General features: G+C 33.5%; 2 protein-coding genes across 2 annotated transcripts; one reads left to right on the top strand and one right to left on the bottom strand.

Moving 5' to 3' along the window:
* Positions 1 to 544: 544 nt before the first annotated feature.
* LOC132559654 (regulation of nuclear pre-mRNA domain-containing protein 1B-like) lies at positions 545 to 13,760 on the bottom strand. The gene is made up of 9 exons (XM_060224270.1): positions 13,610 to 13,760; positions 9,497 to 9,626; positions 8,545 to 8,651; positions 7,424 to 7,540; positions 6,462 to 6,592; positions 5,992 to 6,118; positions 4,655 to 4,830; positions 3,551 to 3,714; positions 545 to 3,158 (listed from the first exon to the last, which is right to left on the bottom strand). Exons 1-8 carry the CDS (start codon positions 13,758 to 13,760, stop codon positions 3,556 to 3,558), a joined length of 1,098 nt encoding a protein of 365 aa, XP_060080253.1. The 3' UTR covers positions 545 to 3,158; positions 3,551 to 3,555.
* A 330-nt stretch (positions 13,761 to 14,090) lies between these two features.
* On the top strand, positions 14,091 to 22,027 carry LOC132559663 (DNA-directed RNA polymerase II subunit RPB3-like). Its single transcript, XM_060224279.1, has 8 exons — positions 14,091 to 14,195; positions 15,758 to 15,807; positions 16,868 to 16,989; positions 17,278 to 17,406; positions 17,606 to 17,654; positions 18,765 to 18,933; positions 19,653 to 19,690; positions 19,995 to 22,027. The coding sequence occupies exons 1-8, from the start codon at positions 14,110 to 14,112 to the stop codon at positions 20,171 to 20,173; spliced, it is 822 nt and encodes a 273-aa protein (XP_060080262.1). The 5' UTR covers positions 14,091 to 14,109; the 3' UTR covers positions 20,174 to 22,027.
* The last annotated feature ends 5,463 nt before the right edge of the window (positions 22,028 to 27,490 follow it).

Genomic DNA, 27,490 nt, shown 5'->3' on the forward strand with positions numbered 1-27,490 from the left:
ATGAAGAGGGATATCGGACTATCAGGTCTATTCCTGGTTCATCATCAGAGATATTTGACTATCACGTCTATTTCTGGTTCATCATCAGAGATGTCTGATTATCAGGTCTATTTATCATTCATCAAACATAAAAACATAAATCACTAATAAATTCTCATTCATATTCATATTACTATTTTTTATGATTAATTGCTTATATTACCCATAGGCAACTTGGTTTTTTACACAGGACAAATATGTACAGCCTAGGCCATATGTATAACTGGTGTTTACAAATGCTTTATGAGACATATTTTCAGATGAAATAGCACATTCAAATGAAAAAAATAAATCATTTGATTAAGTTAAAATGTATTACTTTTACATTGCAGATGAACAACCCATGCAAACATCTGATATCAAAATTTATGAAACATAATTTCAAACCAGACAGCAGCATACTTTTTTTAAAAAAAAAAGGTCTCTAACACTAATTTAATTTTCTTGGATAAGATGCATTGTGAAGTATGGTGTATGTCCGGTACGTTACCACACTGACCAAGGATTCATTTAAAGTGTTTTATTGCCAATGTATACAGACACAAGAGAGAAAATTAGGCTGCTATTGTACAAAAGGTGACAGGCAAAGTAAAACAACTATATCATTGCTTACAATGAAAACAAAACACTGAGAAAACTTGTTTTTTAACAAATCTGATGAAATAAGTATGAGACGAAAGTAAAGTTCATTACAACTTACTAAAATTATAGGACAAAAACACTGATCTTTTCAAACAAAATACCCACAATGCTTACAAAGTGAAATATTTCATTAGAATAAAATGACAAGTTAAAAACTGCTTATCCCAAATATAACATAACATGTAATTACAAAATTGAGCTTCTGATCCACACAAAATTAGCACTGGAACCTATCATTTCAAAGCTCTGAAAGTTTTTTAAATATTTTTACATGATTAAATGGAAGGAGGTATAGATGATCATAATTATCTTAGTGTCATACAATCAAAAAGTCCCTTAAATATATTACCAACTCATGCACTGTATACCTCCGAGCAAATCTGATTCATACATGTGATTTGTCTGATGAAAGTAACAGTGTAAATCATTACAATGTCACACTAATTTTCTGGTTACGTGAAGAAAAGTTTCCAAAGTTATTGTATAAAATTTTAGTCACATTTATTATTCTAATGAGACGTAGGTTTGTTAATGTGATGAAATATTCAACAAGTACAATGGGGTCAAATATCACTCACAGGAGATTAATATAGTGAGAATATGGTTCTTCTGAGTCACCAGAGTTCAATGTTATCATCTCTGTGATAGATCCAGCTCATTAAAGAAAATTAATCAGAATTTTCATGTACTGGTATATAAATTAATTCAGAATTCTGAAAGCTGCAACTGGAAATTACTTTAGTTGAATATGATCTCTACAAGTTGCCCAATTTATGTTTATAAGTTTCTATATAAACAAATTTAAATCACCACAAATGAACTATAAGCCTTTGTCAAACATAACCATTACAGTAAAGTTTGGCCAATACATCAGGAAAAACGTCCAAACAGATTCTTGATTGAGACAACAACAATGTACAAGTGCTTAAGCTCTGGTTAGCAAAGATAAATAACAATTAAATTGTGTGGTTTAAGCTAATATCCCACAGGTAATGCCTAGAAAATTTCAAAATGATGAAAAGGTAAGAAACAACTGGCAAGTAAAGAAGCTACTGCAACTAAATTTTAAAAAAATTTGAAAATAATGGTAGTCCACAGTAAGTGAAATCTTCAATACAACCAAAAGACAAGGATGAGGCTTTATCAATTTGTCTATCAAACTTGTTAAGACCTCTTACCTCAGTAAGTTTGATTTTATTGGTCGTGTCAAAAGAATATCCAGATTTTTTAATCTGTAATTATCCAGTATGTTAATCATATTCACTACATATTATCTGTTTGGCATCTGGAATTCAGGATTTAAAAAATGTAAAACACTCATCATCTCAGTAATTCATTCAAAGTCTTCTAGTAAGAAATTAATAAAATGGACAGTAAATTAATTTTAATCCCGAAAAAATTAATACCCAACTTTGACAGAACAATATATTATTATTTTGTCACCACAAAAATGGTACCAACTTTATCTAGGCTCTTGTTTTAAAATACTAATGAACTTTTTTGAAGGCTTACTATTGGGATTTGGTACTTTTCAACAGCAATGCAATGTAAGTATTCTATAATAATAAGCAGTGTTCATTATTGTTTTAGATCTCTATCACCTGCTACAATATTTTATCATGTCCAATCTTAGCCAAGACATTTATATATTCAATATAAATTCAAAATGAAATTATCAGATTAAGATAGTATGAGCTCTGAATACCATTTGGATAGAGAAGTGAACAATTTCATACTGATCAACAGTTACAGAAGAAATATAGAAATAATGCATTCAAATTGTCCTGCCCAGCGTTAGAGTCCAGCGTCAGAGTCGTTTTGCACTGGTGAATTGTGCAGTATCCAAGTTGTCCTGGACAGCTCAAGAGTCCAGCATCAGCGTCACCCTGGACTGGTGAATTGTGCAGTATCCAAGTTGTCCTGGACAGCTCAAGAGTCCAGCATCAGGGTCACCCTGAACTGGTGAATTGTGCAGTATCCAAGTTGTCCTGGACAGCTCAAGAGTCCAGCATCAGGGTCACCCTGGACTGGTGAATTGTGCAGTATCCAAGTTGTCCTGGACAGCTCAAGAGTTCAGCATCAGGGTCACCCTGGACTGGTGAATTGTGCAGTATCCAAGTTGTCCTGGACAGCTCAAGAGTCCAGCATCAGGGTCGCCCTGGACTGGTGAATTGTGCAGTATCCAAGTTGTCCTGGACATAGGAGTTGTTCAGTATCCAACTTCCTAAACAGACTTTCCAGCATCAGACTTTTCCTGAACCAATGCATTGTCCAGTATCCAGGTTGTCCAGGACAGATGAAATGTCCAACATCAGGGTTGTCCTGGACTTGTGACTGGTCCAGTCTAATAGCACTGGTTGCTTGGCATCTAGAATTTCACAGTCACCACACACTTTCAAAATATTCATAAGGTTCTAGTCATCACACATTTACTCATCCATGCAGAATTATACCATCACAAACATTCTGGAATGACCCTAAAAAGAAACACAAACTCTTATGTTAATATTTAGCATTAGAAATATTGTTCCAGCTAAGTCAAATATGATGAACTTACATCAGCATTAAAAAACTTAATTAAAGATGGCTAATGTTATGACCCAAAAATGTGAAGGATCATAAATATAAGCAATAGTTCATGGTCAGTATATCTTGTATATCAAACAGAATTCTCCAGTAGACCATAAACTAATTAAGTGTTAGATTACAGCCTTAGCATATCGGGTATCTATCAGTGTTGTGACATGGCCCTAAGAAACTTATAAAGAGTAATCTGAGTTAGGTAAGAAAGCTGATTAAGACAGAGAACAGGAAAACTGTCTAGGAAAGGGCTACATTTGACAGAGTATTCTAAACATTACATACACACCAATATCAATGTCTCTGATCCAGTGAAAAAAGATCTCCAGCCGATGGAAGGGGAGCTAACCCTCCCGTGACATCAGGTAGCAAAGTTAGATCTGGCAGGTTTTGGATGTGTGAGGAAAGTTCTGTTCGCACACTGGTAACTTTCTCAAGTCGGGATTTGTAATCCTAAAACATAAATTGCCAGTGTAAAACAGTTTGCTGAATATATCTGAGATATAAATCACAAATTAGCTACTGTTTATCATTTTTATTTTGCATGGTATTTATTTTCTCATTAATACAAAAGGAGATCAAATCACCAATTGAAATCTCTTGCAATTATTTGTACCAATCTATGCTGAATATATCTGAGATATAAATCACAAATTAGCTACTGTTTATCATTTTTATTTTGCATGGTATTTATTTTCTCATTAATACAAAAGGAGATCAAATCACCAATTGAAATCTCTTGCAATTATTTGTACCAATCTATTGATGACATCGTTGTTATTCTGTCATCAACTTACTTTTACTTATGTTTACACTTCTATTGTATTTACACATAACTTATCACATCATCAGAAAAAAATCTGCTAGACATATATTACTTTCAAATCAAACATCCTTAGAACTCTGTACTAACAAATAGCATCCCCTTGGTGTTGAATGCAGAACTTCACAAAATGGTGTTATCCAAATAAACAAGTGTAGTTCAGAGGTTAAAGGTCAAGCAAGTGTGCAAAAATACATATAATTGTAAATCTCTGATATTATTTTTGTGTTGGAAAGGTGTTAGAATATTTACAATAACAGAGTTTAGAACATGCAAAATATCTGTTTTATCATTTCATATCTGTAATAGTTTATCATTCATGAATTCTAAGTAATTTCTCGACAAGTGTTCACAAAATAAAGTATCCATGAAATCTTTGTGATTTATAATCCCAATGGTACTAAACATGTGCATCAATTTTTAAAAGGGAAAGAAATATTCAACAAACTTTTAATATTGATTTTTAAAAAAAGGCATAGAGACCTATTCACCATAGACAAGGGGAGACAGTTCTTTTTGCATTTTCAGAAAAAATGTGTCTTTTCACTACAGTACACCACTTTCTTTTACCTCCACTTTACTTTCCGCTTCCCTGAGCTGTTCCCTCTGACACACAATAAAGTCCCGTAACATCTTGCCCACTGCTTTCCTCTCCTCTAACTCAGCATTAAGTCTGAAGTTGTACTCTGACAACAGAATACAGGCCTCCTCCACTTGACTAGCTAATTTTACTGCAGCTTCCTTATCTGAAGGATAAAAACAAAGTGAGCAGTGGCTTATATAGATACACACCCTCTCATATCCATCTCTCACCATTAGCAAATGACAATGGGGGTAATGCAGATAAACTTCCCCATCCCTCATTATTAGCAAGCAACATTTGGGTTTGTGTGGACTTGCCCACCACCACACTCATTCATTACCTTTAACTTAATGGAGCTCACACACACATAAACTCCCTCATCCCTAACCATCAGCAAATGACATATGGGTTCATGTAGAAAAGCCCTCTATTTCTCATCATTATATACCCCCTATCCCACAAAGAACATTATTTTAACTGATTGTCAATTGCTACTACAACCAGTTACTGTATAAACATAAATGTTATACCACATTTGTTGCAACACTTCAGTAGGTTTTTATTGGATGAGAAGATGAACTCTGACTGAAAGGGCACTTCACCTACTCATGGAAATTAGACTGCATAATAAGTAGTACACAATTGTTTTACTATTTTTGGTTTGACTTTCTTCCTCTTTTGCTATGAAGATAACAAACCGATGCATTTCTGGTTATATTTTGTACTAAGTAACAATATCTCATGTATTTCTGAAATTATCAGTTTTGGATACTGGTTAGTGTCATTTAACTGAAAGTCTTTCTTCAACTGACAACATAAACAATACATCCGAAGGTACTGAACAGGTCAGTTAACCTTTAGAATAGCTTTATCACTGTGGTAGAACTAGGTGAACTTGTGGTAGTCATATGAGTATTTCTTTCAACCTTATTAAATATTTCTCAAAAGTTATGAAAACACTCACTAAAGCTTGTGTATTTTTTGTAATTAAAAGAAATGCCATTTACTGCAACCATTCATTCCATCAGGTCTATTTATCAAATTTATCTCTCCTAGTAATGGCACGGAGAAGAAAAACAATTTTGATGGTTAATTGCAAATACTGACTCTCAAAGTGATGGTTGGAGAAGAAAAACATGGTTTGTTTACTACCGCTGTTAATCCTTTTTCAATCACCTAGCGATTGTACAGAGAAGAAAAACATTATTGGTTGTTTACTGCTGTTACTATCTCAATTTGACTCTCCATGGAACTGAGTGGAACATCAAAACATTATTTCTATGGCCATTTGTCCTACTTTATGTTACATAGATATGGTACAAACCTTGAACCTTAGACAAGTGCTGTATGTCTGACACCTCTGGTGGAAGTGCAGCTATCTTCTCTCGTACTGCAGCATCACTGGATGCAGAGTGTTCTAGATCAGCCAGCCTCTTGACCAATGCCTCTGACTGAAACAGATAGGTGTATAATATGTTTTTTTTATTATATTATTCTTTTGTTGTTCTATAAACCTTGATATAAGGCAGTTGGAAATTAGAATACTTGGAGTAAATGGTATAGATAAAAATTTGTTTATTTTTCACAGGAAACAATATAAGAACAACATGATAGAAGTTAAAATTTCGGCTAGGTAACCTTCTATTAGCAGGGGAGGTTATCAGGCATTTACATTCCTGAAGGTACTTACATCACCAGCATTACAGTACTTTACTAGACATTACATCAAAATTAGAACACAGGCATTATAAGAACTCACATTACCAGTGTAACAAAAAGCTTCATCGAACTTACATCACCAGCATTACTTGAGGGATCGTTAGGCATCGCTTCTATTTCCTCTATAAGGCTAAGATCATCTTCTTTCTTTTTCTTTTTGGCTGGTACAACAGCAACGGGTGCCACTGGTTCCGATACATGCTTAACTAAAAATAGAAAAGATTATTAGAGATAAGTTTTTAATTATTTCTTGTATGCTTGTATGAAACATCTGAAGTAACTCTCTTTGAACTTATACTTGTATCAAATATCCATCAGATCCCAAAGAGATCTTGGACCCACCATAATTTGATCTTCTTTAAAAGAAAAGATTTAAATCTTTTCTCTTCTTCCCTCTGTTTTTCCTCTTAATTATATGAAATTTTAATGTTCCTCTAAAGAATTAGTGATATAATTGGTCAAATCCAAGATTTTGTTCTTTTAATCAGTCCCCCCTAAAAAAGAAAAATGGGATGACATGTGGTCAAGGGGAATCTATATGCAAAATCTGTGAAAAATATCTCCCGTACTTTCTATGGAATAGGGATGACAAATTTTCAGTGTCAAAATCCACGATGATCGCTGGTCAGGCATATTGTTTCTCTTTTAGTCATAATCAAAAGAGCACAAGTAGGTACCAAGGGGAACCCTCATACAAAATTTACAGGTTTACTGATGTAGCTTACCTGTCTTTCGTTACTACTGTATTTATGAGACAGGATCTAGATATGATATCAGTAGACAGATTTACTGATGTAGCTCCCCTGTCTCCTGTTACTACTGTATTCATGAGACAGGAGCTAGACATGATATCAGTAGACAGAATTACTGATGTAGCTTACCTGTCTCACGTTACTACTGTATTCATGACACAGGATCTAGACATGATATCAGTAGACAGATTTACTGATGTAGCTCCCCTGTCTCCTGTTACTACTGTATTAATGAGACAGGATCTAGATATGATATAAAGAGACAGATTTACTGATGTAGCTTACCAGCTTCCCGCTCCCGTTGTTTACTCTTAGACTTATGATGTTTAGGTTTGGTTGCAACATATTCATCAACTCTCTTTTTCGTCTTTTCAGTTGTCTGAGAATTACTCTTTCCTAAATCTAAAGAATAGAAATTTAAATCACAAATATAATAATAGAAAAAGCACAACATCAAAATTAAGATAAAAGTTAAATATTGAAACTAGAGCACTGACATAATTATGTGCTCTGAATAAAAAAATACACTTTAATAGCAACTTTAACACATGTTTAAGGACACCAACCCTGACCTAGAACTTTGACCTGATGACAATGACCTATGGTCTAATGACTTCTCATGTGATTTCAATCAATTATGATTCATTATGTCCTAAGTAAATATTTACCAGGAGCATTCATATATGATATAAATTTTGCAGTATATTCCCATTTCTATTCATGGTAATGGTGACCCTGACATTTGACCTCTGAAGCAATTGACTTCCTGTGAAGAATCATCCACACAGAACAGAAGATATTTGTAGAAACCAATTTTCTGCTGATAGTAAATGACTTTAGCTTTTGATCACAGGACCCTGGAATCACTCCCACAAAAATACATCCAACAAGTGCTTGTACTCATGTTTGTCAGTGAGGCATCTGATATAAGTTAATTCTCTGTTTTCAGGATAAAAATTTCATATGGACAACTTTTTATAGGGTATTCCTGTATCATAATAACTCTTTATCATCTCATTATCAGAGTAAATTCTTATCCAGCATTGATATGTATATAAATAGTTGAAAAAAATCTAATCAACACGACAAATGTATTCCACTAAGGTTTTCGGGCCTAACGGCCATCTTCAGGCGATACATTTATTATGATGTCTTAGTAACGACATTATGACGTCATACATAATTATATATATACCTGTTGCTTAATCACTGGTATATTTCTAGGATACCAATTATCAGGGTTATCTTTTGCCACAGTAAATATAAATCATTGTAACTCAATACCAGGGTCACTGATTACCATTGTAATCTTTTTTCTAAGGCAGTTATCCATCAATTCTAGAATAAGGTATGGACAAAACTGAAATTCTAGGAAAATTAATAGTCATTCATCACATATTACTTGCCTGTTTCTTGTTTTATTTTGGACACAAAAGTCTTGTCATATACTCCTCTTTCTTGCCAAATATTTAAAATTCTTTCTAATGACTTCTTGGTCTTTTCATCTGAATCTCTGTAAAGATAAAGAAAAAACATTATACATTTTATATCTTCAAATTTATATATTACAGAAACATGTTGGCTACTGGCACAGCATCCTTGAAACTTTCAGGGGTAATCATTTTATATATAATCACTTTCGACCTCAGGATCAATAGTGATCATAATCCCTAGAATTTCCAGGATGCAGGCACAGTGAAGTCAAATCTGTCTATAGAGGCCAATCAAGGGAGATTAAAAAAGTGGCCTTCATACACAGGTGACCTTTATATACCGGTTCAATTCCTATGAATAGCATTCCATATGAAACCAAAAGAGTGGTCTTTATGGACAGGTTGCCTTTGTATAAGTGGCCTCTGAGACAGGTTTTACAGTAGATAATAGAAGATGCTGTATGGAAACCAGCTTCAGGTGTTACTCTTCTACTTTTCTACTTTATCTATTCCTTTGAAGAAAGCTCTACATAACACTCCTGAAACCTAGTATATGAACTACAACATACACATATGCTTATTGGATGTTGGTTCTTGGAGAATTCTTGAAGCTCCCATCGAAGATTTTTCTTTAATGACCATCAGAGAGTAGATTTATAGATAAAATACTGTAACTAAATTCACTAAATACAATGAAGATTAGTTCATGTGTATACTTCATTCCTAGAATTCATTTTACCCTAGTGTCATGGATTAAATAAAGTTTTTTTTTTTTAGATTTAACCAATGCTACATTGAAATTTCCCAAGACTGATTGGACTAATGTTTTCATTACTTTAAAACAATAAGACACTAGGTATCTCATCTTTAAATGTAGGTCATATTTTATAAGGTTTAAGTAAAGATACTTGATATTAAGACTAACTTTGCTGCCACTGCGTATGCATCTGGTAACACTGTAGCAAAGTCCCGGGTCAGTTCTGGACCTTTCTTCTTGCTATTCTGTATGACGTCATTTGCCAGGTACATAAAGGTCAATCGCACAGCGGACTTCACTGCAGATGGAAAAAATACAAATGCAATTGACAAATACTGAAAACCAATTCACTCATGTCACAGGTAACATCAACACACACTCTTAGGCTACAGGTCACCTCCTCATTCACCAATCCACTTAGGCCACAGGTAATCTTATTAACCTATCCACTTAGACTAAAGGTCACTCAGTAGAAAGCAGTCTGAAATAGTTACTTAAAGCCCCAATATACGTAACATTCACCAAGAATTTAGTGTAGAATCACACATAATTATTGAGATATTCTCTAAGATGTAGTTAAAATTAAGTTATTCAAACAATAGTTACCATGACTTTGTGCATAAAAAATTGATATATGAGCAGTTGAAACTCGCTATTTGTAAACACACCTCCATTTTAAACACACCACCATCAAAATTACGATTGTTGCCAAACCACGTCGGAAAGTTCATGACCTGATCTCGCGAGAGTTGAGGTTTCTACTTATAGAGGAAGCAAATGCAGATATGTCTACGGTAAGTTTTTGTTTACAAACATTGTTTGCAAAGTCTTGTCGTAGACTTGAGGTATTCCTGTGATAAACATTCAGTTTTTGGGAAATTATTAGAAGGAATAATTAGTTTAGAAACGATACAACGCACAATTATAACGTAAGAATTCAGAACTGGCCTGATGTATGATCGGAAAAAAAGGAAGCGACTGGTGAACGTCTGTACTGTGTCTGCCATGTTTACACACGCAGAATATGCAAATGTGCAATGTCATCACTACGAGCGATAATGTATGAATTATTGTGGGTCCCACATTGTTTATTTTCCGATTTTTTCAATTTTTATTTAAATTGAAAACAGTCAGTTTTATTTTCTTTAATCAAAGAAAAGTATTTGTTTTGTTACATATATTACGGGGAAAATAAGATAGAGTTTGCTTTTTTATAGTGATTTTTACGTATATTGGGGCTTTAAGATTGGGTGAGAGTAAAATGTTTACCAAAAAAAAGTGGAAAAAAAACACTAGCAAATGTTTCACTCCCATACAGAATGTCAACAAAAGTAGAGTACTGTATAGTAATTTGTTTGTTCTACACCTGTGAGCCATTTTGCCAAATTTTGGCTCATACCAGTACATACCTGGTGCATGCTTTATGATGCCTATTAATCAGCCCTGAAGGTGAGATGTTGTAACATCTTGACCTACTGACTAGCAGTTAAACAACAATTTGATATAGCCATACAACTATACTTCCTTGTACTAACAGTCTGAGAGGAATTAACTTTGTCATCTGTGACTTGTATATGTTCACAATTACAAAATGTAGTAGGATTAATAAGATGAGATAAACAACAGGTGTTCTTGTTATTGTTATAAAAATGTGTTACCTGGTCAGTGTTTGAGTGTGTATTTGCTACAGGTGTGTTCCTCTTATTGATATAAAAATGTATTACCTGGTCAGTGTTTTGGTGTGAGGGTTTGCTACAGGTGTGTTCCTGGTATTGTAACATAAATGTATTACCTGGTCAGTGTTTTGGTGTGAGGGTTTGCTACAGGTGTGTTCCTGGCATTGTTATACAAATGTATTACCTGGTCAGTGTTTGGGTGTGAGGGTTTGCTACAGATGTGTTCCTGGCATTGTTATACAAATGTATTACCTGGTCAGTGTTTGGGTGTGAGGGTTTGCTACATGTGTGTTCCTGGCATTGTTATACAAATGTATTACCTGGTCAGTGTTTGGGTGTGAGGGTTTGCTACAGATGTGTTCCTGGCATTGTTATACAAATGTATTACCTGGCCAGTGTTTGGGTGTGAGGGTTTGTAACAAGTGTGTTCCTGGCATTGTTTTACAAATATATTACCTGGTCAGTGTTTGGGTGTGAGGGTTTGCTACATGTGTGTTCCTGGCATTGTTATACAAATGTGTTACCTGGCCAGTGTTTGAATGTGTGTTTGCTACAGATGTGTTCCAGGTATTGTAACATAAATGTATTACCTGGCCAGTGTTTGGGTGTGAGGGTTTGCTACATGTGTGTTCCTGGCATTGTTATACAAATGTGTTATCTGGCCAGTGTTTGGGTGTGTGTTTGCTACAGATGTGTTCCTGGTATTGCTCCCTTCCCTGTTCTTATTGTAATGAGGACTTATCTACATGCAAGCTCTTCCACATTTAGAAAAGATATAACAATGTGAGGACCTTTTTAATATGTTTGCCAGCTTACCTTACTTTGTTTTATTAACACTTTAATGAATTCATGCAGAGCTCATTAACAGTCACCACAATTACATTCCTGGTATATATATGTTTAACTGACCTGCTTTGGTATAAGGTATCATTAGCATAATTTTGCAAAATTTCAGTGAGTTGTGACAAGATTGTAAAATCAAAAGTTTGCCACTGAGAAGATCTGCAAGCAACAAAATTTTCAGCATTTACATATTTACAGTATTGAATAGCTTATTTATCAACAGGAGTTTGACATTCTATCAATGGGAATGTAGTATCTATTTTTACAGGTATTATTAAAAGAGCTCAGCTATCGTATGCCAGCCAAGTATACATTTAGCTCTAACGTCTGGGAAAAGGTATACTAAATAGAGTTGCCTACCTTCCTATATGTGTTACAAATGATAATTGTTGGCCCTTAAACCTGAAACAGTGCTCCAGTACAGAAACAGTCTTGCTGAAACCATCACTTGAAAATTTTATAAAAAGTGATCTAGTGGCTGGGTGAATGAAATTAAGAGTCTCCTTTCTTGTATGACTGTACCACAAATGGTGCTGTGATGAACGCAGCATTCCACTTCTACTTGATTACAGCATTTTACAATTTCATTCACTGATGCAAGAATACATACTTTATTCATTCAAAGAATATTTTAGTATATTTTGCAGAAAAAAATTATAATTTGTTGTGAAATGATTTGACCATGCAAATATTCTATTATCAGAGGAGGAATTTGGCACATGATTTTATGTCACTAGAACTACACAAACACCACAACAAAATAATGCAGATGAAAACACAATATAAAAATCCATACTAAAAACAACTTTTAGATTATTATGAACACAGCATTGCTTCTGCTTTATAGTTGCATATATATTCACAAATGAATTTTGATAGATACAGTACACTATATATGCCTATACATTTGCTGTTAATAAGCCTTGTGTAAGTCTGATTCATCAGTTTAGGAAAATATAAAGATATACTTTTCTCAGGCTTTGCCTATTTAGTATCATATTTTTATTGACAGAAAGTCAGCATTCTATGAATTATCTCTTAAGGCTTATTTATTTGATGCAAGTGTTTGGAATTCCATACTTTACCTCATGTGCAAAATTACTCTTTTGATGAACTATGATCAGACAGCAGAATGGAAAAACTTTAATGCAGATATGTAGCCTCCCAATGATGTGATCTCATTCATGCTTACTTTATCTCATGCCTTATGTAAGTTTTATTTTAAATAATTACAATTGCACGATATTGCTTCATTCATTAGATTTCATCATAACAGAACCCATGCTGTTGATGCACCATCCTTTCCCTTACTGTATTTAGTAGATTAGTAACACCTGTAATATTATTGCTGATATTTATTCTACTGATGTTATTTGAGTTATGCATGTATTTCAACTAACCAAGGTTTATGTATGTCTGATGTTTTATATCATCACTGCCGTTATCAGTCTGTGTTGCATTGTGTGTAGTCACTGATATGTTTGATTTTTGTTTTCGATTTAATTTACCAGTACCAAACTAGTTTTGTTTTTGTTTGCATGTTATTTTGTTACATGTTGTTTCTAAATATTTTACATATGTTAACATTCGGCAGCAAGAGACTTAGGCTTATGATTATTGTTATATATACACAATGTATGTCACGGCTTAAAATGTACTTGACCTGTTCAGTGAACGGTAGTTGTACATGTTATACACTAATAGTGAACTTGCACCTGTTTCATGTACAGTGGTGAGCAGACAGGTGTAAAAGTGTACGAACCTTTTTGCATTTCTCTTTGCCATACTTGCACAATGGTTTTTGAATGCTTCCTGTGATGAATCAGCCACAGTGACAACGTCTGGATACTCTGTTGAGTGTTGTTTAGTTCGTTTAACTTCTTGCTAAGGCTGCTATCCGAAAAGGACGACATCTTTCCATATGTTATGATTGTGTTGAAAACTAACTTCTCCCAACCGGATATGTCACGGACAATTCTAAGTCGTATTATGGGGGTTCACAATATCAAATGTTTTCTTTTTTTCAATTATAAAAAAGGAATTTGTTATCTTTTCAATAACGCTGAAGACAAACGACTTTACAAACATTACCTAGATGATATTGCTCCAAGTTCTCATTAAAAATTAGAAACTTTACCACTCGATCTAGCCTGTTCTTCCTAGAGTAAATATTACAATAATCCAAATAACGCCATCTGGTGTCAAGCGGAAGCCGTGTAATGCAGACTTGTGCAAGATTCGAAACAAGGAGAACGCTGAAATATGCCTTACGCAAATCAGCCCACTGTGCAGATATCTCAACTAACGGATGAGAATATCAAATTTGTCATAGAAGATACAGATCTCAGGTTGAATATGTTAACACATGTATTCAGTCTATGCCAATTATTTTTCTTTGTATATACTGATAAATACGACCATGTGCTGACATCCTATTTTCACTTTCAGTCGAGAAAACATTGTGATATGATAGTGGTGCTCTGGAATAACCTTCTGGTATATATGTCAGGTACCAATATATATCTGGTAAAATTTCATTGAATCAACTCAATAATGTTGATTCTTAAGGATTTTCTCTGGTTTCATTTCAATGCATTATTCCTGAAAAGCCAATACAACAAACTTTCAGATTAGCAAGATGATGAAAAGACTGAAAATCAATATATTGAATGAATGTGGCTATCAATATGCTACTTTTGTTGTCTCCAAACTAATTAAGTTTTAATAGATATCTGCTGTTCTTCAAAAGAACAAAAATAACTTGAGAATGTGAGAATTCTGTTTCTATTTAGAATAAGGTGAATAAGAAACTCCCTTTAGGGTTAGCAATCAAAAGAGAATTGTTGAAAGAATTTCACATGCATAGTGCACATGGATCGACAGGTGTGTAAGTGCTCAATTTTGTATAAATGATGGGTCTCAGCCCCCATGGGTCCTTGAAAAGTGGGGCACAATACAGGAAATAGAGTAAATTCTTCAAATTATTTGAAATTCTTCTGTAGAATTTTCAGGATTCTGTCTCAATTTGGTCTGATGCATCCTTGTTTGAAGGGTAATCAGTTTTGAATAATCAATGGGTTTGATCCCTTTGGACAAGAGGGTCAGGGCTATATAGGTGAAATAGAGAAAATTTGTTAAATTCCTTCTCCTTTTGTTGGAATGCCAGGATACTGTCACAATTTGATCAGAAGCATATCTGGATGAAAGAAACACAATTTTGTGTAATCCAGGAGTCCCAAGAAGTGTTTGGCAGAATAAGGGAAATGTAGCAAGTGCTTAGAAATTCTTCTTCTGTATAAGGATATTGCCCAAGTTTCTTGTAGAATGAGACTCAATTTTGTATAAACAATGGAACTGATCACCAGCCAAGGTTCTATTAAGGAAATTATTTCAGATATTATTCTTCCTTTAAAAATTCTTTATTTAATGACTAAATAGCAAGATGAATTAACTCTTGTTGTAGGATCTCTTATTGTAGGTTCTTCAAGCTAAGCAACCTATTTCCCAAATTTGAAACCTATTTGTTTCTCCTTCTGATCCTTCCCATTTATTATTCTCTATGCACATTTTCAGAAATACATTACAACTTATTTCAATGAAATCCTGAAAGTTTTCAAATGATTACTTGATATAGAAATGTTAATGTAGAGCTAAATAATCTATAGATGTGAACCCGCAGTTTGGAACATCACTGGGAGGTTAGAATAGAGATGTATGTGAAGGATACATGTATATCCTGTACTTAATGCGAGTGGCATGTACGTCTGACATAGCTCATGAAGTTGTTCTTTAAATAGACCAAAGATATGTGTTGTTCTACCAGGGTATACTCGATTGTACTATAGTGCTTCCAAGCTACAGATAAAAAATTTCTTAGACAATATTAATTTCATTGCTCTTTTTGTTTCAGTGTTTGCAATGGTATAAGAAGAGTATGCATAGCAGAGGTACCCACAATAGGTTTGTATAGAAAACTTCAGACTGTATTTTAGTATAGAAATACTAAATAATGATTAGTTGGAATCAAATAAGAACTTGCCTGACTTCAGGTGAAGGTCACCAGATCAAAGATGAAACCCAAACTTTATTTAACCCTGAACTATGTTACAAGTCTCTGTATTTTCTTTTTCTTTTATCCAGAGCATCCATAGTTGAGGGCACTATAGATAAATACTCTTGTTTTGTGATAGAAAACAATCTGTAAATACAGGGAATTCTATCTTGAGTACTGGTGATGTGATTATACAGACATTTGATGTTTGATGTGTTGAAACTACCAACCATTGATTGAGACTTCTCTGTAGGCTTTTCTTTTGTTTGTTTTATATTGTTAACTGTTAACAAACATTGATATAGAAATTATATTTTTTCACTTGTTTTATCAAAACCTTAATTATTCTTTGTTTCTTTTACCTTTGAATGATCACAAATGACCTAAACACAATGTAATGATTTCCACAAATAGTGGAAAAGTGATTAATTATATTGGGTATGCTGATGTGATCTGTATCAGAAACAAAGTGATATTAAAAGAATTCACCATTATATTTTTTTATTTAATATTCTCTTTATTTATGTTCATCTAAATGTAAGTCTGTTTCCAAACAGAAGAACTGCCATAAGAGAATGTTTCTCTGGTCTGGTACTACACATGTGAAACATGTAACACTGATGAATGATCACCTGCATTTATCATCTGGAAAGTAGTAAACAAAAAAACCAAAACACAATACTGGAGAGGGTATTGATACCTCTTTCAGAGACCACAATGTAATACAGGTCCATTGGGCCTCCTGTATACTGAGGTAATGTGTGATATAGGTCCATCAGATCTCCTGTTTTCAAAGTTAATTAACATGTGATACATGTCCATAAGGCCTCTTGTTGACCTAGTGAATGTGTGAAACATGTCTATTGGGCCTCTTTTTGACCTAGTTCATTTATGAATCATGTCCACCAGTCCTCTTATTGATGAAGCTAATCATTTGATGAAGTTAATCATGTCCATTGTCTGTTACAGCCATAGACTGGGTACAGATAGAAGCCAACTCTACAGTCCTGTTTGATGAGTTCATTGCCCATCGTATTGGTCTTATCCCACTGACCAGTGATGAGATGGTTGACAGAATGCAGTACTCTAGGGTAACTACATTGATGACAGAACCAATTTAGTGTCCAAGTGATATGCAGTATATCTAGACTATTACAAGAGTCAGCTATTGTAGTACTGAAACACATTTATATCAAAACACGATTTATATTTCAATGTTGTGTACCTTGATCAAGAGAGAAAAATATTTGATGTAATAGATCACTGTTATCAATAATAATGAATAAGGATGGAATGGGAATGGTGTGGTTGATATAGCATACATGTATGAATATTGAGAGATAATTATATTACTAAGTAGGTTTGAATCATTATTGCAGGACTGTACCTGTGAGGAATTTTGTCCTGATTGTTCTGTGGAGTTTAACTTGGAGGTAAAATGTACAGATGACCGAACATGTCATGTGACCAGTGCTGATCTGATTTCAAGTAACCCCAAAGTTGTTCCAGTAAGTAACATGGCTCACTACTGTCTGATATTTGTCAAGTCCTGTTGATGCTATTGTCAGTAAAAAGTTACTCTCCTTTGTTGCCCATATATGAACTATTTTTAGAAACAAGGTTTTAGAATTCTTTGATATTGAGACCAGTAGATAATCTATTGACATGTTATTCTCTGTTGTTAAGACCTGGTAATATCATTTTCAGGTGACATCGAGACATAAAGAAGAAGCCAGTGAATATGAAGACACAGACGGTAAGTCCATTATCATGTTGACATATTTCAGGTCTTGACTGAACAAAGCCTTTCATACAGAATGATTACCAGCAAAGGTATTGAACATCAGAATGTTATTGTACTTTATTTCCAAACATGTGTTTTATCTTCAAAAATTAACAAGTAAAAAATGTTTGTAACTATTTCAAGGAATATAATTTCTACAAGGGATATTTCAGACAAATGCCAGATGTCTGGATGTTCTGTACCAAGCCAGCACCAAAATATCTTCCTGTGGTCAGTTTGGACAAACAAAATTGATGGAAATACTCTTAGCCAGTTCGAAATTAGCTTGTGTTAATACAGTGAATAGCACATTTATCACATGATGATTTTGAAAACGAAATTAGAAGTTTTGTCTGATCAAAGCAGTAGTACCATTGTAAGTGAACTGGAAAGAAGCCAATTACTCTCAGTTGATTTATCTGGAATTTATATACTTCATATCTGTACAATAAATAGATGTGTGAAAAATCACTTGTAGCTGCATGATATAACTCAAATGGATTGAGTAGCCATATTTAGTTGGCAGGTGCAAATGTGTTGTAAAGAAATCAGCGGCTTATAGAATCAGCCTGACATCTATGTTGTCATTTAGTTTAAAGTTTTGTTGCAAGGAAATGGTCAAGTTTATAACTGAATAGTGAACAAAGATGCTGATACTTGGAAGCATATAAAAATGGGAACACTTGTTTTTGAAATTAGAATTTTGGCATATTTTTGGAGGTAAACTTTCTGTTGCAAGTGATAAAATGCAAGTACATGTATATATTAAGTATGTATACTAGGATGTTGATAGTTAGCATATGAGAGTAGATATTGGTTACATGCACCAATAAGCAGAGTGAAATTGGGAAATGTTCATTCAAAAAGTGAAATTTTCATTTTTTTTTCTATTTAAACATTAGATCTTTATTTTTTCAGGTGAAGTTATATATGATCAAATCTTCATGGTGTTGAGTGATAAGAATTTTGATAGGTGTACCAGTATATGCATCTGTTAATATCAGTTGGTATCCACATGATTGAAACTGTCATCAATAGACAAGCTTTCTTGTTCTGAAACGGCTTCAATGCATTTTTTTGTAGATATTCTGATTGTCAAACTGAGGAAAGGCCAGGAACTGAAAGTGAAAGCATTTGCGAGAAAAGGATTTGCCAAAGAGCATGCTAAATGGAACCCCACTGCTGGAGTTTCCTTCGAATATGATCCAGACAATTCATTGCGCCACACAACTTTCCCCAAACCAGAAGAATGGTAAATCATAATTTATATTGCATTACAGAGTTTTTAGATAATGAAAACATTTCTTTATACTTTAGTGATTTGTCCTTAATTTGTAATAACCCCATAGTGTTTAATGTTTGAAGTGTATTTGATGGTGTTTGAAGTTTGGAGTCTATTTGGTGGTATTTAAAGTTGGGAGTCTATTCGAAGGTATTTGCAGTTGGAAGTCTGTTTTGTTGTGTTTAGATTTGGGAGTCTATTTGATGGTGTTTGTAGTTGGACATCTGTTTATTGTGGTTAGTTTTGGAAGTCTATTTGATGGTGTTTGTAGTTGGACATCTGTTTATTGTGTTGAGATTTGCGAGTCTATTTGATGGTGTTTGTAATTGGGAATCTGTTCTATTGTGTTGAGATTTGCGAGTCTATTTGATGGTGTTTGTAGTTGGGAAATCTGTTTATTGTGTTTAGTTCTGGGAGTCTATTTGGTGGTGTTTGCAGTTGGAAGTCTCTTTGGATATGGTTTAAGGTTGGGAGTCAAACTTGAAGTGTTAACTGGTTGTACTGAGGATGAGCATTTTGGACATGAACTCCGCTGTTAAGAGGAAAATTTTGGATGGTTATTGTGGAGTAAAAACTGCTGTATTTAATGGTTTTGTATGATCACCATTTTGGGATGTTAAATGGCTTTCTAAACAATTTTCACTTTCAATTTAAATATCAAATACATATGTATCTTTTGAATATTGCAGGCCCAAGAGTGAATTCTCAGAACTAGATGAAGACACACGTAAGTCTCCTCCTCCTATTCTTTCTTCTACTACTATTACTACTACTACTACTGTTCAAACTGTTTCATTTAATAAAAAGGCACATTTAATTAGAAACAAATTGTTTACACCAACTTGATCATTCTTGATTGTAATTGTAAGAGTTGTAAGAATTCTATACTTTCATAAGAATATATTCGAGAAAAAAGGAGATATGTTCAGGAATGATGAAAAAACTGAGTCATTACTTGTGGTTAGCTTAGCCACATCCCAGCTATTATTATTGGACCATTGTCTGAAATAGAATCTCTTTCATTTATGTAGATGAAGCTCCCTTCAATCAGACTGGAAAACCAAACAAATTCTTCTTAAATGTGGAGGCTTGTGGGTCATTACGACCAGAAAACATTGTGTTCTCAGGACTTGGTGTGTTAAAGAAGAAGCTCAGTGACTTACAAACACAGCTAAGTCATGAAATTCAAACAGATGTGCTGGCGGTTTGATGGGATCACATACTCTATAGGAAAACTGATGATGTCATATAAGCTGTTTGAGGACTGTTCCATGTTTTTCTCACTTTAATTAAGTTGGCAGTTTAAGATGGAGCTTGATGAATGCATGTGAAATGTTGGTTCATTATGATGTTATAATGGTAACTGTTTATTGTCATCACTACATATATCAGATAGGTGACGGATGTAGATCAGTAATACACTGTATCTAGTGTACTTGTCAGCAGTGTAAGTCACAGATGAACAAAGTCATCTTTATTTAAGTTAACATGCACAAAAACAGTCTATTAACAAGTTATTGGTTTCTTTGTTAGAAATCATTGTTTTAAGATATGAAAAATGAAGACTTCATTCAAAACAATTTTCTGAAATTGAGTGTAGAGGTGAAAAAGTTCTTTCTACCAATTAAAAACTTACAATATTAATCTTAATACTGTGTCATAGAAATTCTGATAGAAAAATTTATGTTTAGTTTTACTCTGTTTTAATGAAAATCTGTTTTCTTTTGACAAAAAAATATAGAAATGCAGATGTCCTGTAAAGACATTCTGGTTATTGATTAACCTCGTGATGTATACAACAAAACTATTTCATGTAAATACCATACAGTAACCTAGATGCAACCTTTGGTAAATATCAATTGTAAATTCTTCATTAGAATTTGTACTTTGGTAGATTTTATGACAGGAAGATAATTTTCACAGTGTTTGTCATGTTAGAACTGTTTTAGTTTGACAAGAAGATCATTTTCAGTGTTTGGAACTGTTTTAGTACAAAAGTAAGATCATTTTCACTGTGTTTGGAACTGTTTTTGTATAGTGCAATTTCTCCAAACTGTTCATACATAGGACATGAATGTTTGGCTGGTTTAGGAGGGTTCGGCTTGCAGCATTGAACAAAATATACCGTTCTGGACTCTAAATATAGCTCAGAACATTTCAGTACATGTCTATTTAAAGGTTAAAAAACTTCATAGTATAAAGATATTTTGATGAAGTGAAAAATAAACAATGATACTTGTGTAGAATATATGACTTTCATTCATAAAAAAGCTGCATATTTCCTGGCATTGCACAGAACTTGGCCTAACTTAAACTAAGCAAAACACATGTCCAGAATCAACTTATCTTGGTTGGTTTGTCTGAAAGTGTTTACAACCAAAATATTTAATGAATAGGTGTTTCATTAACCAGTGTAGCAATATTGTGTTTTAAAACAATATTCCATTCCATTGTTTCCATTTTGTACATATTAACGTACCTGGTAACATATTCCATCACCTGTAAATAAGATGCCAAACTGGTGTCTAGCTCTGTTTAATTATTTATTTGCTTTTTTATGTAGCTCTGATTTGGGGAAACAACTCCTTCATTTTGTCATTTGTGATAATAATGTATAATGTTTATTATAATTCTCCTGATCAGGATAGGTATTATGTACAAAGCCTACCTAAGACCGATATGCATTGGGCTCAAAGCTTATGACTGTGGTCACAGGTTTGATTTCACAGTCCGCTGGTCGGACCTTTGGTCTTGATCTCTCAGGTGAGGCCAGTTTACAGAAGTAATTTTCAGTATATTTCACACATATCGGCTACAAAACCATTTCTGTAATCAGAATTTAGAGGGATATGTATTGGGAATTTTATTTATGTAATAAAAATAATTCCAAACATCACCTTTTTGTTCATTTTCAAGGGGTGATCAGTCCTGAGAAGGATCTGTTTGGAGAAGTTGCACTGAACTGTAAAGTCATGTATTCATGTACCATTCACAGGTTTTATGTGTGAGAAATATAGAAACATGATGGAACATTCAATGTCTAAAATAAAAATATGGAAATACATTGTGGGTTCGTTTTATTTCTGTAAATATTTAGTACTAACGAAACTCTGATAAATCAGAATGTGACGACTGATTTACCCAATCCATGATTTTACTGTAGGCTCCTTAAGGAACTTATCCATTTAGTCTGAATTTTGTTTACTGTTTTATTTATATATGACATCCAGACTTAATTTCAAAGAAAGAAATAATAACTTGAACTTTCAGGCCATCATGTGTGTGGTGTATAGCAATCCAAATACTAATTTTGGATTTTGTGTGATTATGATCCAAGCTTTTCACTCAGGAATTTAAGCCAAAACAATTTTTTCTTATTATTAGTTTCATCCACAATCTTGACCTTTGACAAATCATGCCTAAAATGATATTGTTTCCCATATCCACCAGTACACTGGGTATGAATTTCATGAAATTATCAGCCACACAGGAGATTAACATCAAGGGGTGCAACCTTGTAAATGTTATAAGAATGTGATTGATATTTGTTGTTACTTTGCTAGAGACAATACATAATTTCAGCCTTTTGGAGAGTGTTTACACGATGTAAATAGCCACTGAATGAAATTGAAGCATACTTTACCTGATATATTCAGGGAAAGGAAACAAAATTGTTTAATCAATGTTCTGATTCCTTTAGGTGTTGAAGCTCAAACTGCTTTATCGAGGAACTTTTCATATTCTTCTCTTGCCATTATGAAAAATGATAGAAGTAATGACATGTCAATTAGATGATAAGGATTAAATATCAGTTCATTTGCATGGGTTTCCTGTTGGAGGAGATTAAATTTAATGTAGTTTGTATTGCTACTGAACAAATAACTTGATATCTTCCACGTTTATAAACATAATGTTTAATGTTTTATTTTATGGCTTTGGCAAGGTGGATTCCCTGATGACCAAATTTAGTATATGGCCCAATTAGGGCTAGGTTTTGGGACCAAAAAGGGGAAATTTTCACATTCCTTTAACATTCTAGAAGTGTTTACAAACAGGATAAGTTATTAGAAGAGGAGTACAAGTTCACAATAAAATTTCTAGAAAAAACTTGGGTGCTAGTTGTATCTTTTCGGTTTTGAGACTGATCAGTAAAACAAAATGGCCTACAGGCAGCCATATTGGATTTCAACAACGAAAGATTGTTTTCACTATTTCTTTAGAAGCACTAGATATATCTTGCTCAAAATTCATATATAGATTCACCTTAGTCCCGAGTTGAGCCCATTTTATTTTGGGATGATCAGTCAAAAAAAAAAAGAACTTGACAAGATGGCTGAATTAATTTCAATAAAAATATTCATCACTATTTCTTGAGAAACATATGGTGTATTTTAAAGAAGAAATAAAGAAACAATGGTGGATTCCAAGATCCTTCTGAGATCACTTGTATTTTCTCTACAATTATTGTCAAATTACATAACAATTTCATTTAAAAAATACCTATTGACATACATCGGTAGTGTTGAGTGACATTTTTAGCCAACCATCATCAGATGGTGGGCTTTTTTAATTGAGAAGTGCTGGATGTATTTTCTCAAATTTCATGCGTAGGTTCCTATTGGTCCCTGGTTGTGGACGTATGTTTTCGGGACTGATCAGAAGACAAAATGGCTGACAGGTGGACATCTTGGATTTTTTCAATGAAGTTTGTTATTGCTATTTCTTCAAAAGAGAGGAATCTTTCTCAAATTTTATATGTAGGTTCCGCTTGGTCTCTAGTTGTTCACATTCAATTTTGGGACTAATCAGAAAAACAAAATGGCCGACAGAAGGCCATCTTTGATTTTGACTTTGAAAGATTGTTATCACTTTTTCTTGAGAAGTACTCAATAGATCTTGCATATTTCATATGTATGTCCCTAGTTGTGCCTTTTTGAATTTTGGGACTGATCACAAAAATAAATGGCTTACCGGTGGCCATCTTGGATTTTGACTTTAAAAGTTTGTTATCGCTATTTCTTGAGAAATACTGCATAGATCCTTCTCAAATTTCTTGTATTGGTTCCTCTTGGTCCCTAGTTGTGCCTGTTTGATTTCGGGGTTGATAAAAAAAAAATGAAATGGCCGACAGGCAATCTTCTTGGATTTCGCCTAGTAAAGATTGTTATCCTTATTTCTTATAAAGTACTGATTGATGATCTCTCTCAAACATTGATGTGTAGGTCCCTTTGATATCTAGTTGTGCCCGTTTTTGGACTGATGAGGAAAAAATGGTTTTCAGATTACCATCCTAAACTTGTCAGTTAAAGATCATCATCACTATATCTTCAAAAGAATATTCAAATTTCTTATAATTAAAATCAAAACCAGAAGAGGAAAAAACGAAAAGATCTAACTTTCAAAGAACATATAATGATAAAATCAATGGTGATCACCAAGATCTCTCATCACCTCATCACATCTGACATCAACGTTCAAATAGTAAAACATTTGTTTGTTTTGAGGTAGAATTGACTTCATACTTCAAATGTTGTTACAGTGAAACAGATGTGGAGGTTTATTGCCTGTTTTGTGTTTGATCTCTCCAAAGTATTTACTATGAAATATAAATGCTAACAAGGCATACTAATGATATCATATTTATGGATCTGAATGTATTTTTACACGTATGTATTTACAAGTATAATTATGTTATATGTATGTTTCTGTCCCAGTAATGCCAAATTAAATTACACAGCTGTTTGTTTACTACCATGAATTCTAGGCACACAGGGAAGAATGAGTAAAAAGAGTTTTGTAGTAAACAAATTGAAATTAAATATTTAACATTAGGTTGTATAGTTGGTGTATGAAAGAGACACATTTAATCATTACAAACCCTATTTAATTTGCTCACATTAAACTTGAGACCCGAATATTTCATACAGTTTTGCTTTTTCTATCTTTTGTCTTTTTATATTGCACTTCAGCAAAACTGATCTGTTCAAAGAATACTCATGTTTTTGCAGTCATTTTGTAATATCTAATGTCTCCCAGATATAGTACAGATATTTTGTGATATCTACAGTCTCCCAGGTATAGTACTGAGATTTTGTGAAATCTAGTCTCCCAGGTAAAGTACATATATTTTGTGAAATCTACAGTCTCCCAGACATAGTGCAGATATTTTGTGAAATCTACTGTCTCCCAGGTATAGTACATATATTTTGTGAAATCTACAGTCTCCAAAATATAAGAACAACAAAGAAAGACATATTGACAAAGAACAACAAAGAACGACATACTGACAAAGAACAACAAAGAAAGACATACTGACAAAGAACAACAAAGAAAGACATATTGACAAAGAACAACAAAGAACGACATACTGACAAAGAACAACAAAGAAAGACATACTGACAAAGAACAACAAAGAAAGACATACTGACAAAGAACAACAAAGAAAGACATACTGACAAAGAACAACAAAGAACGACATACTGACAAAGAACAACAAAGAAAGACATACTGACAAAGAACAACAAAGAAAGACATACTGATAAAGAACAACAAAGAAAGACATACTGACAAAGAACAACAAAGAAAGACATACTGATAAAGAACAACAAAGAAAGACATACTGATAAAGAACAACAAAGAAAGACATATTGATAAAGAACAACAAAGAACGACATACTGACAAAGAACAACAAAGAAAGACATACTGATAAAGAACAACAAAGAAAGACATATTGATAAAGAACAACAAAGAACGACATACTGACAAAGAACAACAAAGAACGACATACTGACAAAGAACAACAAAGAAAGACATACTGATAAAGAACAACAAAGAAAGACATACTGACAAAGAACAACAAAGAAAGACATACTGACAAAGAACAACAAAGAAAGACATACTGACAAAGAACAACAAAGAAAGACATACTGACAAAGAACAACAAAGAAAGACATACTGACAAAGAACAACAAAGAAAGACATACTGACCAAGAACAACAAAGAACGACATATTGACCAAGAACAACAAGGAACGACATATTGATAAAGAACAACAACGAAAGACATACTGACAAAGAGCAACAAAGAACGACATACTGACCAAGAACAACAAAGAACGACATATTGATAAAGAACAACAAAGAAAGACATATTGACAAAGAACAACAAAGAAAGACATACTGACAAAGAACAACAAAGAAAGACATACTGACCAAGAACAACAAAGAAAGACATACTGACAAAGAACAACAAAGAAAGACATACTGACCAAGAACAACAAAGAAAGACATACTGACAAAGAACAACAAAGAAAGACATACTGACAAAGAACAACAAAGAAAGACATACTGACAAAGAACAACAAAGAAAGACATACTGATAAAGAACAACAAAGACATACTGACAAAAACAACAAAGAAAGACATACTGACAAAGAACAACAAAGAAAGACATATTGACAAAGAACAACAAAGAACGACATACTGACAAAGAACAACAAAGAAAGACATACTGACAAAGAACAACAAAGAAAGACATACTGACAAAGAACAACAAAGAAAGACATACTGACAAAGAACAACAAAGAAAGACATACTTACAAAGAACAACAAAGAAAGACATATTGATAAAGAATAACAAAGAACGACATACTGACAAAGAACAACAAAGAAACACATATTGACCTAGAACAACAAAGAAAGACATACTGACAAAGAACAGCAAAGAAAGACATATTGATAAAGAACAACAAAGAAAGACATACTGACAAAGAACAACAAAGAAAGACATATTGATAAAGAATAACAAAGAAAGACATATTGACCAAGAACAACAAAGAACGACATACTGACAAAGAACAACAAAGAAAGACATATTGACCTAGAACAACAAAGAAAGACATACTGACAAAGAACAGCAAAGAAAGACATATTGATAAAGAATAACAAAGAACGACATACTGACAAAGAACAACAAAGAACGACATATTGATAAAGAACAACAAAGAACGACATACTGACAAAGAACAACAAAGAAAGACATACTGACAAAGAATAACAAAGAACGACATACTGACCAAGACCAACAAAGAAAGACATACTGACAAAGAACAACAAAGAACGACATACTGACAAAGAACAACAAAGAAAGACATATTGACCAAGAACAACAAAGAACGACATATTGATAAAGAACAACAAAGAACGACATATTGATAAAGAACAACAAAGAACGACATACTGACAAAGAACAACAAAGAACGACATACTGACAAAGAACAACAAAGAAAGACATATTGACAAAGAACAACAAAGAAAGACATATTGATAAAGAATAACAAAGAACGACATACTGACAAAGAATAACAAAGAACGACATACTGACAAAGAACAACAAAGAAAGACATATTGACAAAGAACAACAAAGAAAGACATATTGATAAAGAATAACAAATAACGACATACTGACAAAGAGCAACAAAGAACGACATACTGACAAAGAACAACAAAGAAAGACATACTGACAAAG

Source organism: Ylistrum balloti, unplaced genomic scaffold (genome assembly GCF_031769215.1).
Source record: "Ylistrum balloti isolate Yb309-2 unplaced genomic scaffold, AGI_CSIRO_Ybal_v1 Utg370948, whole genome shotgun sequence".
Taxonomy (NCBI): Eukaryota; Metazoa; Mollusca; class Bivalvia; order Pectinida; family Pectinidae; genus Ylistrum; species Ylistrum balloti.

What these genes read in the sequence shown, in the direction of transcription:
- LOC132559654 (XM_060224270.1), bottom strand. Translation starts at nt 13,760, where the DNA reads ATGTCGTCCTTTTCGGATAGCAGCCTTAGCAAGAAGTTAAACGAACTA. An exon ending in GCAAAGAGAAATGCAAAAAG is followed by an intron (nt 9,627 to 13,609) that starts GTTCGTACACTT and finishes TTCCATCTGCAG; the next exon opens with TGAAGTCCGCTGTGCGATTG. An exon ending in ACAACGGGAGCGGGAAGCTG is followed by an intron (nt 6,593 to 7,423) that starts GTAAGCTACATC and finishes TTCTATTTTTAG; the next exon opens with TTAAGCATGTATCGGAACCA.
- LOC132559663 (XM_060224279.1), top strand. Translation starts at nt 14,110, where the DNA reads ATGCCTTACGCAAATCAGCCCACTGTGCAGATATCTCAACTAACGGAT. An exon ending in TGAATATGAAGACACAGACG is followed by an intron (nt 17,655 to 18,764) that starts GTAAGTCCATTA and finishes ATTTTTTTGTAG; the next exon opens with ATATTCTGATTGTCAAACTG. An exon ending in TTCCCCAAACCAGAAGAATG is followed by an intron (nt 18,934 to 19,652) that starts GTAAATCATAAT and finishes TGAATATTGCAG; the next exon opens with GCCCAAGAGTGAATTCTCAG.